The sequence below is a fragment of the Triturus cristatus genome, chromosome 3_1, assembly GCF_964204655.1.
Source record: "Triturus cristatus chromosome 3_1, aTriCri1.1, whole genome shotgun sequence".
NCBI lineage: Eukaryota > Metazoa > Chordata > Amphibia > Caudata > Salamandridae > Triturus > Triturus cristatus.
The window spans coordinates 601562173-601576632 of record NC_140583.1 but is presented as its reverse complement, the minus strand read 5'-3'; the positions used below and the strand labels follow the sequence as shown (position 1 = coordinate 601576632).

At 41.9% G+C, this 14460-nt stretch overlaps 1 protein-coding gene across 4 annotated transcripts in view; it reads left to right on the top strand.

Moving 5' to 3' along the window:
- The window catches only part of LOC146860611 (protein FAM169B-like), a 303909-nt gene extending 292450 nt beyond the window's left edge, over positions 1–11459 (top strand). Inside the window, exon 10 of one of the 4 annotated variants that reach the window (XM_085644507.1) lies at positions 10691–11459. In XM_085644507.1, the coding sequence (XP_085500633.1) occupies positions 10691–10894 (204 nt within the window). In that variant the 3' untranslated portion in view covers positions 10895–11459. The remainder of the gene's footprint in view (positions 1–10690) is intronic. The other 3 variants (XM_085644506.1, XM_085644509.1, XM_085644508.1) reach the window with 3 other exon arrangements.
- Positions 11460–14460: the final 3001 nt, after the last annotated feature.

The window sequence follows — 14460 nt, the reverse complement described above, 5'->3', positions numbered from 1 at the left end:
CGCATCGCCCCGGTGCGGGAAGATTCCTGTCGCTGCGAGTATCGTCGCAGAGCCTGTTGTCGCAGGGTGAGATCGTCGCACCGCTTGCTTGCGGACCACATCACGTTGCTGCGAACATCGTTGCAGAGCCATCGAGGAGCCGCGAGAGGAGAAGATCGACGTTGCGCCGTATATCGCCGCCGCACCTGAGATCGACGCCGCCCCGAAGATCGTCGCATCGTGCCTGTGCGAGACGCTTCCTACCGAACCTGTGCACCGGAATCCACACAAGTATCACCTCCCTCCCCATACTGACCGGATTTGTCGCAACACGTCTGCTGCGTGCAGCGGGCTGTCGCATCGCCTCCCCAGGGTCTCAGGAGTGACGCATCGCTTGTTTTTCAACGCTGCAGCTTCCATTTGGAACTTTTGTCGCATCTACAGGTACTTTGGGCTAAACGTGACGCAACTGTGGGTTATTGTGCCGCAAACCCTAGAACTCTTTAAAAATCACATTCCTGAACTGTGTATGTTGGATTTTTGTTGTTTTGGTCTTGTTTAGTTTAGATTAAATACTTTTATTTTTCTAAACTGGTGTGGAGTCCATTTGTGGTGTTTTCACTGTGTTACTGTGAGTGTTGGTAGAAATACTTTACACATTGCCTTTGATAAGCCTGTCTGCTCGTGCCAAGCTACCAAGGGGGTGAGCAGGGGTTATCTAAAGAGTGTATCCCCCTTACCCTGACTAGGAGCAAGGGTCCCTATTTGGACAGTGGTACCTACCTCTGCCAACTAGAGACCCCCAGATCTAACAGTAAGTAATAGAGATTTTTTTAGTTTTAGGGTGGGTATGGATTTTGGGGTAGATGGCAATAGTAATTTTTACCCATACACTATCCAACACTTTGCCAACAGTTGCACTCACTGGAGTGGGAATAGTAATGTTTACCCCTACACTATCAAACACTTACCCTACTGTTGCACTTACTGGAGTGGGAATACTAATTATTACCCCTACACTATCCAACTCTTACCCTACTGTTTCCCTAAAAGTATTATGCGTTGTAATGGTATGCATTGTAATAGTATGCGTTGTAATGGAATGCGTTTAATGGCATGCGTTGTAAAATCATGCGATGTAATGCTAGATGCGATGTAAAAACCACTTTGTAAAAGCATGCGTTGTAATTGTTTGCGTTGTAACGTCATATATTCATTCATATACTCTTGCATCTTGCTTTTATAACAATCAGCATTTTCCCTCACTTTTGCTAGCATTATATTCTCAGAAAAACCACACCTATCTTTCAACCTCCATTGAGAGAACTACAGCCCAGGTTTCCTTACCCTCAACAAATCACAAAAAGAGAAAAGCTAGTGACTCCATTTTGGATAGTCCTGTAAGAGAGCAGTGTCCCTTGTAAGACTCTCCATAAGATTCCCACTTTTAAAGCCAAATGTATTGACTCGTTGACAACTTAGATAAAATGTTCAAATTGACCGTTGGCTTGCGGGTGATAGACACCAAATTCTTCTGTGTTTGATGCTGTATTTGCTCAAGTACTTCGCAGAACACGAACTGACAAATTAAAGACCATTGTCGGTCACTAAAGATTGATGGAGAGGCTTCCTACAAAAAATATACTCACGAAAATGTGTGACTTCTTCAGGAGATGTTTTCTCGACCATCCTATTTTCGGCCATTCGGAAAATAATCAGCACCAGAGCATAAATCTCTTTACTAGGCCAAAAGGTCCTACTAGATCCAAATTAAATTTCCTTCATAGTTCATCAGGTCAGTCAACTGGTTGGGAACTAATAACATATGTTTTGGCCAATTTGTTACTCAGCTCACATAACTCACACTAGCATGCCCATTTATCAATCATCCAAGTTGGTCACCAAACAACTCCTGTACACTTTTCTTCATAACTGACATCCCCGAGTGCCCTTCAGGTCACTGCCTTATGATTCATTCCATCAGATTGAAACGAGGAACAGTTTTGTTGCCCCTTTTTTACTATACCTCATTCCAGGGCTATTTTACCCTGAATCTTGGCAAACAATTTAAGTTAATCTGAAAGCCTTCGCACTTCGGGCCAACCAGATCTCTAGTATTTGATTACCAGCCTACTAACGAGATCTGCAACTATGGCTTCATTCCACTCAATCTCAAAAAGTGTTTCCTCTTCAGTCATAATTTGTGTCTCGTTCCACATTCTGATATGTGTATGCCTCCTCGCACGCAATCTGCTCACTCCCTTGTTCTATATCTTGTAACAGTGTGTATGACATACAGTTAGCATGCAAGTTATTTTTCCCATGTGGGTTCTGGGTCATCATGAATAGCTTTACCACGACTGATTTTAGGTTTGATTCCACTAGTGCCCCTCCTCAAGTATGATCTAATGGGTGAACTTTTTATATTGTCTACTTCTTCCATAGAGACTGCCAGAAATATAATCCTCAGACTCTGTGAATAACACACAGGCATTGTCCTGAGAAGACTCAAGTGGGAAGGAAGCATCTCGTTTAGTTGAATGACGTCCTCGCCTTCCACATTACCAATTACATAAGTGGGTGGATCAGCACATAGATTACATTTTATTCACCTCTTTCTTGATGGTGTCAGCCTAGGCTGGGGGCACCTTTCTCCACTATGTCTTTCTCACCCTTCGGACTTTTACCCTTAAAATTAATTTCTTCCTGTTGGTCTCCAACTAAATGAATGTTTCCATAATAAATTTAGATTGTAAGTGTGCAAGCCTTGTTTTAAGTATTCTTTCCAGTCCTGGTAACTACCCACACCGTCTTTACAAATAGTAAAAAAACCGCACTCCTCAGAAAAATGCTGTAATGTTCCATGACCAAAGTGAATGCGAGAAGTTCCCTTTCAATACCAAAGTCATGTCTTTCTGTTCCTTGCTATGTCCTCAGCCGTAGGAAACAACGAATTCCTTATTTTTATCTCATTGCCATAGGACCCACCCAAAACAACAATTACTGGCATCTACAGTTCTACACTATGATTCCCAACTACAAATAAATTCAGGCAGAGAGCTTTTACTGAAGCAAATGTCAGAGACTCAAAATCATTTCTTTGCATGTCTCCGCACACAGAGTATGCATTCTTTTTTAACCTCGATCTCAAAGGTTCTTCTTTAGTGGCCAACCTAGGCTGGGGGTCGCCTTTCTCCACTACGTGCATCTCACTCTTCGGACTCTTACCCTTGAAATTCATTTCTCCTTATTGATGTCCAGCTAAATCATTGTTTTGCTCCTTGTAACTTTCTGTGTGTATATCCGTGAGGAATAATTTTGTTCCGCCCCTACAGCCATTTAACTAATGTCTTGCCATGAACGGTAGACTACGCTCAAGTTTTCCATATCCACCACCTGTTTACATTGTGCTTGTGTAGTGCACTTCGGGAGACCTTTACACTTGCATTCCAACCCCACTCTAAATGCAACATTGACATTCAACTCTAACCATCCTCTGTGTCTCCTTCTGTCACCAAATTTACCTTGTAGCCCTTAAAAAACCTACCAACCTGCCCCTTCATTCTGCATTTGTTGCATATCTTTTCTAAAATATAAGGTTTTTCCTGTACCTGTGCGGCACCACCGTTGGGCGCAGGCACACCAAAACAGCTGCAGGATGACGGTGTCTACCTGTCCATGGCCTCTCTTAGCCTCTGAGATGCAACAATGTCCCTGAAGGGCCCATCTTCTTTTCTTCACCTGCATCGGCTAAACCTGAGCCGCACAGAGAATTTTGGGCATTTCTCGTTCTCGCATGTAGGTGAAATTATAATATTACAGTACTGCTTGCTTCGGTTCTCCTTATTATCTCTTGCACATTCTTGTGTATTATTTTGATTGCACTTGAGTTCTCTTATTTTGGTTGTTGTTTATATATATATATATATTTACATGATGTGTAATTTATTTCCCAGTTCAAGTTGACTGAACTGCTTTTGAATTTCGTCACATCCTGTTTAGGATTATAAAATGATCCATATGTTGATCCAGTTGCATCGCTCTTATTCTGCTAGTTTTCTTGCTCGCTCACTCACTGGACTGTGTGGATTCTACGCCTTCTCCAATTCCTGCTTATTCCAGCTCTTTGTCTTGCTGCTTGGCCTGGGCAGTTAGAAGGTTTTTTCCTGCTCTCCAGTTTTCCAATTCTTGCAGGATATTACTTTCTGGAGCACTACTAGACTTACAGTTACAATCTGGTGTCTGCCAATGCCTCTAGAGATACTGTACCGTTTCTACGTATGAAGAAAACTTTCAAAGCATAGCCAAAAATGGATCTGGTTCAAGAATTACTGAGAGCAGTAAACAACTTAGCAATTCAGATCCAAAGTCTGACCACTGAAAATGTCTTGTTATGTCAGTACCTTGCTGTACTGCAACAAGCCTCTTTGGATCCTGTCTTGGCTGGCTTGGCACAGTTGAAGTTCGACGGCAACCCAAGGAAACTGAAGACTTTTCTGGTAACTAGTTAAATCCATTTCACATTTAAGTCAGTGATAGATTTCAAGTGGGTTTTGTTGTCTGCAATTCCATTGGCCATGCCTTGAATTGGGCTATGCCTTTAGGTTTGCATGCCATTTCAGTTCTAGACACTTTCCCTGCTTTCTTCACGGAATCCAAAAAGATGTTTGATCGTCAAGACCTTAAGTTCTCTGCCCAAGAGGAGAATATGAAACTCATAATCAGCAAAGGTGAGAGAGAGAGAGAAGAAAGGCAACCTGTTCGCCCTCCCTAGCTATACTGAAATAAACCAAACAAGAACGAGCTCACTACCTACTTCACTTGCAATCTTGAGAGATCTGTACCTCGAGATCCCAAGGGAAAAAAGGGGGGAACTCTAGTTTTTGTTTTTAAGAACCCTCACTCACCAGCCTTGTTGGTGACGTACTTTGTAATTGGGTGCCCACCCTGGTCACCGAATGCTTCCAGGGTGTGCTGCAACGCCTGACTACAGAGGAGCAGGTTTTTTTGTGTGGGGTGCGAGTGTAAGTGTTTTAAAATGGACTTGGGGTCTCCTACCTCAAGGGGTATTTTAATAGTGGAGGCCCTGGACAAATTTTAAAAACAGTGGTAGATACCTGTGAGATAGTCTTGATCTTTTGTATTACTGTCCACAAGTTTCAGCCATCTCACGTGGTCAATATGGCTTTCGTCAGGACCAGAAAAGAAAATCGCATGCACCCCAGTGCATGCAAAGTAAGCTTGAATTTACAAACCTGGAAATAGTCACTTCTTGCGACTACTTTTGTAAAGTAATGGGAATGAGAAAGACACAATAGTTATGTAGGTGGCATCATATATACAGAACAAATGGCGTAGCCCAAGTGGGGTACAGAAGTCATGCACTATGTCCAGAACATGCTGGAACTCTCAGTATATCATAATAGTAAGCCACCACAACTCGTGCTGTGGATATGTGGCAAAGTGCGCTTCACATTGGAAGTCATGGCAGATCATATTCATGCTTGCTTCACAAATATACATTTAAACAATCGTGCCAAACTGTGCCTTGTGGTGGGAGTTATGGCAGCTTAATAGAGTGCGCACGTCACACGTCCATACAACTCTTGACATACAGACACAAAAAGTAGGTAACCCAATAAGGAACCTACTGGTAGTGTAGTATTTCTTAACTACGTGGGTGGCTCCGAGGGGGTGGACCCTGTTGTCTCACTCTAGAAGTATAATAGTATTACGAATAATGATAAGGCCATAAATGTTCCAGGGTTACTTGGTCCAAAAAATATGTATGTGGCCGTCCCCATTACCCTCGTTTTTGATATCCTGGAAGCCATTCAAGTAGCTGAGGTACTCACCAAACTAGACATAAGAGGAGCCTATCACCTGTTCCTGATTTGATCAGGTGTTAATTGAAAAATACCATTCAGAACACCATTTGGACATTTTGAATGCCAAATGATGCCATTCAGCCTCTGTAATGCCCATGTTGTTTTCAAGCTTTTTATAAATTCAATCCTCTCTGATCTGACTTTCCAGACAATGATCATCTACTTTGAGGATCCAGTGGATCATTCATTTCATGTCAAGTAAGTCCTACAGCATCTAAGATAAAACAAATTACTGGCTAAACTCAAAAAGAGTATGTTTGGAAAGGACACTGTAGACAATTTGGGTTATGTTCTTTCCTTTGAAGGAATGGGCATGGACACCTAGAATGTTCAAGCCATTTTGGATTGACTCATAATGGCTTCAGTAAAAGAAACCTAGAGCTATTAAGGCCTTGCAAATTAATATCACAGGATATTCAGGCAACTGCAAAGAATTTCCAAAACTGTATGAGGGTTGTTCATGATTGTATGACAGCTGATTGCCTCAAGTGAAATGCAGAGACAATTGAGGTTATCATTTTTGGGAAACAGTCTAATATATGGTACTCTATATGGTGGCCAGGGGATTCGAACTATACCCCTGATCCAGCAAAATCGGCAAGAACCATGGTGTTATTTTTGATAACTCCCCCTCTTTACTAAACAATTAAGCTCTGTGATTTCGGCATGTACTTTGACTTTGAAGATGCTTAGGAAAGTTTCCGTATATATTTCTGTGCTTTCTTGCAAATCGGTGGTGTCTGCATTAATTTGATCTAGATTGGACTGTTGTAATGCCCTTTATTTGGGCATATATTTCTCAGATTTTAAGAGATTGCAGGTAGCCCAAAATGTATAAGCACGTCTGCTATTTGACAATATTGAAATATCAGTCTGTCTCCATCGACTTTGCAATGTTCATTGGCTTCCAGTAAGAGAAAGGTCCATTTTTAAATCTCTATGCATTGCACATATAGCTTTGTATGGGACAGGTCCCAAGTATCTGGAGGCAAAAGGTATGTTTGTCAGGGGGCTTTTAGATCTGCCTCTAGGAAAAATGTGATAGTGTGCAGATTTAAGCGTTGCCGCTGGGGTGCAATATCTTTTGGGATTGTGACTTCCAAACTATAGAACGCACTGCCTCATGACATACAGGTTCTAGCTGACCATTACTCCTTAAGGAAATAATTAAAGTATGGCAGTTTCAATCCAGGATTTAATATATGGTTTAATTTTGGTGATAAGGATGCAGAAACGGGTATTCGAGCGCTTTATAAGTCTTCTTTCCTTCCTTCTTTCCTCCCTTCCTTCTTTTGTACCAACTAGTATCGCTAATTTGACCAATATTTTGAATCCAGATTTGTAAGCAGTCTTGATTCATTTAGGTCAAGATAGATAATAATAACACCTTTTTCTCAAAAAACATTTAACCAGTAGAAAGAAACTACTCCTTGTTGGAGAAGGAACCTCTGACAATCAAGGCAGCCTCTGTCAAGTGGAGTTACTTTTTTTATTTGGACCTCAATTTAGAGTAACTATCTGCACCAACCTTCGAAATCTTCAAGTTCTGCAACAGGCCAAAAGCTTGAATAGTAAAAAAGCCTGCTGGGCATTCTTTTCTCAATAATTTGAGATTTTTCTGCCCTACATTCCTTGCTCAGAAAATATTGTCGCAGATTCTCTATCCATGCAACAGCCTGAATCTAAAATTTCCAGGACAGTGGAGCAAACCATTGTTCCTCAATCTTTGATTTCTAGAACAACATCCTCATGTCTTTGTCAAGAGACTAAACGATCTATCTCCACAACTTAGAAAATCACTTCCGAATAGAGAATTCAGATGCTCTAATTTGTGTTCAAAACAAACAATTCCCTCAAAACATTAGCAAAGAATAATTTCTCAGCCCTCCTGTAACTCCTTATTATCTTGACATAGAGGAAGACGATTCACTGAAGAATTAATCCGAAGAAAATTCTGATGGCCAACTCTTCCTCATAATGTCACAAGTTTTATCAAGTCCTATGAGATCTGTGGTGCGTCAAGTAAATCTGAAACATAAAGGAAGGCAGGCTGGGTTATTATTGAGACTGAAATTCCTTCCAATCCCTGGAAAACTATTTCTACTAACTTTATAGTAAATTTACCCCATCATAAAATTGCACCACCATAATGATTAGAGTAGTTCATTATGATAAAATCGCTCCATTTTCTGCTCTTTCAAAGTTGTCAACTGCCTCCAAAATGGCTGAGATTTTCTACCTTGACATATTTCTACTTCATGGACTACCTTTGAAAATTACTTCTGATTGTGGACCTCAGTATCCCTCAATGTTTTGTAACTTCCTGTGTCATAATCCTGGTATTTAAAGGGGTTCCACCTTCAAGCTAATGAGCAAACTAAAAGGTTAAATCAAACTCTTGAAGAGTTGTTAACTTGTTAAATTTCCGCAACTCAAGACAATTGAAAGTCTCTATTACCTGCAGCTGAGTTTGCCTACATTAACTCAACACATCCACCCACAGGCTTCTCTCCCTTCTTCGTCTTGACAAGACTCCATCCTCAAACCTTTCCAGATTAATTAGAAACCGAAGAGCAGGTACCTGCAGTGCAAATATATTAGGAAGGTTAAAGAAGATCAATGAGAAATTAATCCAGAATTTAAAGATGGCTAAATCTAGACAAAAATTACAGACCAATTTGCATAGGCGGCCAGCTCCTCTTTATTAAATAGGAGGCAAGGTTTGGTTGTCTTTTATCAATCTACGTCACTTTGTAGGTCCAGGTTTTCTCCTAGGTACAGTGGTGCTTTTGAAATTTCCAAGATCATTAATCCTGTCACCGTAAGTCCCAAGGCTCCTCTTTCTTGAAAAGTTCATTCTTCCTTTCATGGTTCCTATCCAAAACCCTATTTTTGTCATAAAGGACCTCAGGTCTAAAAAAGATCAGCACCCATCGTAGTTGATGGCCAACCTGGGTATAAAGTTGTGTGTATTTTTATTTATTAAATGTTTAAAATATGGATCAATTGAGTGTAATTAGGGGGTTGTATATAATTTACGCTTTTTAGATAAAACAATATTTAGAATTTAGTCTTCTGAAAAGTAAACAAGAAGATATTTTCCTAATGATGAATGGAAGTATAATTTTGTAGCATTTTTTAGGATGCAGTTATTGTGATTTCCATGAGTAAAGGAATAAAATGACACATGCAGAGGGTCAGAATAAAATGTTACTCTGTGGTTCCAGAGTGGAGGGTAAAATACTATATTGTTCAAGTGGTAAGGGGTGGCTAGATTCTGCAATCAAAGTAGACCTTTCTCTTCTATAGCCCTGCCAAGTGCCATGATGTACTGTATCTTCGATTTCATTTTTTTTTTTTTTGGGGATGCCATTGGAGGCTCTCAAAGGCAGTTAAGGTAGGTTCAAGTTTTGGCGGTTTAGAAATATCCTAATTTTTTCTAAGTCATATGTTACCCACAGAGGTGGTAATTAAAAATTTCCTAGCTAACGTAAAGGAAAGTTTAAATTCTATTAGGGACACGGAGACAGGGATAAGGCTGTTCTCTCTTCACTTTATTTTTCTCCAACAGCCATTTTCAAGAAATCATTTAAACTATATTACTACATTTCCCATGAACAATTGGGAAAAAGAAACAGGAACAGTCCACCCAATCACAGCTCTGCCTTCTGTATAACAGTCCTTGTAGCCCGTCTATCTCCCTATTTCTTCCTGGTAGACAGCATTCATCCATTCGTCCTACTCCTGTTTGTTGGATTCCATCTCTAAAAAGGATCAAGGAGATACACATTGACACTTCACAAGAAACTGGACCATAATCAGACAATATGGCATGCCTAGAAACAGAGCACGTCTCTCTAAAACTATCGACCCGCTTATATTGTAAGACAAAGATATGTACTTGCACTTTGATGGAGAATCCAATGACACATAAATCGCATTTCATATTGTGCCTCCGTTGGGGGGGGCAAATGCAAAAACAACAGTTGATGGACAGAATGCAGAACAATGTCATACATTCACCCCAGTACAGAGATCTGGGCCTAAATCCATTGTTTTTTTGCTCACCATGCCATTCCAGTTTGAACCCATCCATGTGCAAATCAGTCTTGACCCTGTGCCTCATGGGAACAGTCCAGCCCGAACTGCCAAGCCAGGTCCTCCCTGGACTGGTAACGAGTATCCTAGGACCGGTTTCGGGGTTTCACCCCTCTTCAGCCAGGATAGCTTGAATCCAGTGGTGTAGTGAGCACGGGACCCCAGAAAGAGGGAGATAGAAGGGCTACAAGGACCGTTATACAGACGGCAGCGCTGTGATTGGATGGACTGTTAGTTTCTTTTTCCCAATTGTTCATGGGAAATGTAGTAATATGGTACAAATGATTTTTTGAAGATGGCTGCTGGAGAAAAATAAAGTGAAGAGAGAACTGCCTAATCCTCGCCTCTGGGTCTTGACAGAACTTTTATTTGGATTTCATTGACAGATGGAGTTGAACTGCCCATGTCAGGTTGTGACATATTTGCATTTGAACCCAGTTCTTAAAGCTCAATTGTATATGAATGGTATTTTAACCAATATCTTCTTAAAATATGATGATATTTTCTGTACTATCCTGTAATGATCAGGCATGTTACCTGTGAGTTACTTAAATGGTGACAGTCCTGCTGGGAGTGTCTCTCCCTTTGCCACAATAGTTTATCAGATTCTGCTCTCTTGCTTTGCCCAATCCTTTCCATCTTTAGGTACTCGGGTACCCCTTTCTACAAAGTGATGTAGGATCTTGAAAGTCTTCTTATGCATGAAATATTTCCTTTTGTTACAGGGCGTGGTCGATTTCCCCAAGTTGGACAAAGCCTCAGAGGTGGACCTTGACAGAGAGGAAATAAGAGCATCCAACGACTGTGGAGAGGAGACTGTCCAGACATTGATGGATCCTTTAACTTTAGTTAAGAACTCAAACAAGAGAAAACACAAGGAGGACGATAATGGGGACAGTTCTTACAAGCAGTGTAAATCTGGCTCTTAATGCCTTCCTCGAAGAACTTCAAGAGGCAGCACATCATTAGAAAGAAGATGCAATTGGACATACTACTTCGTACAATTCAGTTTACGATTGAAAATCCCTTTCAGTAGTGTTTTATACTGCAGGTACCACTATTAAAATTGAATTCTTCCCTTTTCTTTTAGGTAACTTTTACTTTTCATACGAAGTCCTCCAACAACTTTTACATTGATTTCTCAAGCAACACTGGGATGATTGTGCAAGAATTCACAAAATTGGTAGCGCCCATCTTTTAATTCATTCAGAGTGCAGTGGTTTAACTGGTTCATTTGATTACTAGTTACATAAGAAACTCCAGCATAGTGCACATTCATGCATGTAGCAGATGTTTCCAAACCGGCTCAAAGCTTGCATCAAAGAATTTTGAGTGCACTCAAAGCAGTTGTACTTTGTAGTCTCTGATCCATGTTGCCATTATTGGCTTTCCTTAATCGGAGGGCTACAATCGAAATAAAGTGCCTTTTTTACTTTTGTAAAGAATGGGGTGTCTAGTGGGCAGAATACACTCGCTTCTCTTAAATTATACCCTCAATTGTTTGATGTACAGTGTGCGCAGCAACAGCCACTTTTCACAGAGTGCAGATTTTAATGGGGGCCCCAACTCCAGTTCTTACTTCTCTTCTAATTATTGTCTACGTAGCTTTAGTCCCATGAACGATAATGATCCGAGCTCATGTCTCACTTTCTGTCTGAGCAAGTGGTGCATTTTCTCAATGTTCTTGAACTTTAAGAAAAAGTTGATAACTGGTCGAAGTGCTGATGAGAATGACATTGAATGTGCCTGTTCACAAGTCAAGTTATGATAGATTTTGTCACAGAGTTCCAAGCAAGATTTTAATAGCTACTGTAAAGGCCCAGTTTACAGTGGAGGCCAAATGGTCCTGAACATCTTTTGCAGTACTTGTGATTTTTTTTTTAGATCTCGCCTGGCGAAAAGCAGGGCATGCGCTGCTCTCGTCAGAGAGACCTTTTGGAATCGATTCTCCGCCGTGGGCTCATGCACGCGCCTGCATGGACAAAGATGGCTGTTCTCGCCATCTGTCCATAGCAGACAGCATGCGCGTGTCCATGAGACAGTGGACAGTCCGCCGCCTTCTTGCTCACGCCGGCTTCCTTCAATTCTGTCTCTGGCGTGCTTTCACTTTAAACAGTGCACGCGCGACGGACCCAGAGTTGAAGGAAGCTGGCGCGCACTAAATAGCGCATTCACCACACTGCTGCGCTCACTCCCCCCCTGCGTTCACCACCCTGCCGTGCTCACTTCCCCCCCGCCCCTCTCGTGATTTGCCTAGGTTCACAGGATGTCGGAGCCGATGCCGAGACTCCAAACACCACATCTCCTCACCCACATCTCTCACCTAGAACGCAGTGCTCCACCACAGAGCGCTGCATATTAAACTGCTTGTTTACGGTTGGTACCTGCGGGTTTAAGGATGACCCACAGCAGTCTGCACAGGCCAGGGAAGGAGGGGTAGGCAGGAGGCGAGATGAGACATGCTCTGCCCAGAGTTAGCCTGCAGCAGATTCATGTTTGTTAGAAAATAACACAGATCCTTGGGTTCGGAGAGAGCAAAGGCTAGCTTTCTCCCCCCAGGCGCGAACAAAACACAAATAAAACATGCTTGTGCGCATCCCGTGAAAGAGCGGAGCACTCACTGCAAGGGCCACTGCCGTTCAGTCACTAACACCTTTTAGCTAACTATGTGGAGCCAAAAGATATGTTTGTATCACAAAGTATGAGCCTCGGTCAAATGAAGCACATTGCAGGTCAGGTGACCATGAATGGACGGGATCATGAAGGGCCACCTGTTCCCATATACATCCACAGACCCGATTTTACCGCCAGAAAGTCAGGTTGGTAAAATTGCATGAGACTTTAGATGCAACAGCAGCCGATGCTCGTTCCTGAGCAACCCGGGGGAGGGGGGCGGAGGAGGGTATGCAGGACTCTCCCATGCCAAACCTATTATTCCCTCCATTTACCACCTGCTCCGAGCAGGTGGTCAATGGGAGGATTAAACTGCTCAGCTTACCATGTGAATTCTGCGTGGTAATTCCGTGTCGGCCGTAATTCCACATTCTAGTGTCTACCTCGCAACAGTTGGAACTAATGGAATATCTGCATGACATTCATCTGACTTGTTATATACCGCGAACATTACACGATGGTGTCAGACCGACATCCCTCATTTTAACATGCGCTGCTCTACTGAATTCACATTTACAACTCATTAAAGCAGCAACTTGAAGCTATCTAAGCTGTCTACGCTACATTTCCGGCTGTTAGATCTCAGTCGACGTTATCAATTTGGAAATAAATGTTAAAATGTAACGTAAATCATAAACCGTTGAACGTTCTGTCATATGGCTACACGCAGATCACTGGGGCACGCACATTACTCCAAAGATCGCGCGCCCATCAATGCTAGTCAGAGAGAGAGGTTTCGCTCAGTTTAGACTCACAAAGATGACGGGCCGACTTTCATGTAGCAGTCCGCGGTGAGAGTACAGGTAAGTAATCCCAGAACAGCGCGCGCGAGAAATGTTGGAAAGTCATGGCCTCACTTCCACCAAAATCAAATTCAAGTAACTGTGAGGTGGGGTGGGCGAGTACTGTTACATCCTGTGAGTTGCCCCAGCCCCCTTACTTTGAGTTGTGCTTGAATACCTAAAGAAATGAGGCCGCTTCAAAAAATAGGTTTTCTCCGTGTGGACTATAGGGGGGGCATTTAGAGGCGGTAAAAAATGAAAGGAACCGATTCAGATGAGTGTCACTGATGTATTTGTTGTACAGTGACCTCACGCTCCAGGAAGCGTCAGGGCATATGTACTGAACTGCATTTTGCTTTTACTCACAGTTCGTATATGTTTTCAATTTCTCAATTTCCTTCAATTTTGCCTAAACGCAGGGAATGCTGCATTAAACCAGCAGACACGCGAGGCACATCGATCACGCGCCTGGAGGGTGATGTGCTGTTGTTATGACAGTTTCAGGTGTTCGACTTTCTTAATTGTCAGCCGTCTCTTTCCAGTGAACTCATTGAGCAACGTACATTCACCAAAAACGAATGAAATGTATATTCTCTTGAATGTTCGGGAACTACATAACCACTGCAACTCCAGCAAAAACTAGCACACTCAAACCCCACTAAAAACAAGCATTTGCAATGCAATAGGTCTCGCATTTACGTAAGTTTGAGTTATTGGCATTGTAAATGACAATGCCTTTTTTTATGATTTGGATTTTAAAACATAAATAAAAGACATTGCCATTTACAATGTCAATTGCTTAAACTCGCGTAAATGCGAGACCTATTGCATTGCAAAAGCCTGTTTAACATACGAAGACTGAAAGTAGCTTCAGCGGACATTCTACAGAGGTTTGAGACAGAAACTTGGGAGTTGAGATGGGAATGAGCAAAATACTTGGAGTGTTTCAGAGATGAGATCAGAGTTGTCAGAGAATGAAGTGCAGAATTAGAGTAATTCATAATTAAGAGTAATTCATGGAACTCCAGCACGGCTCAGTG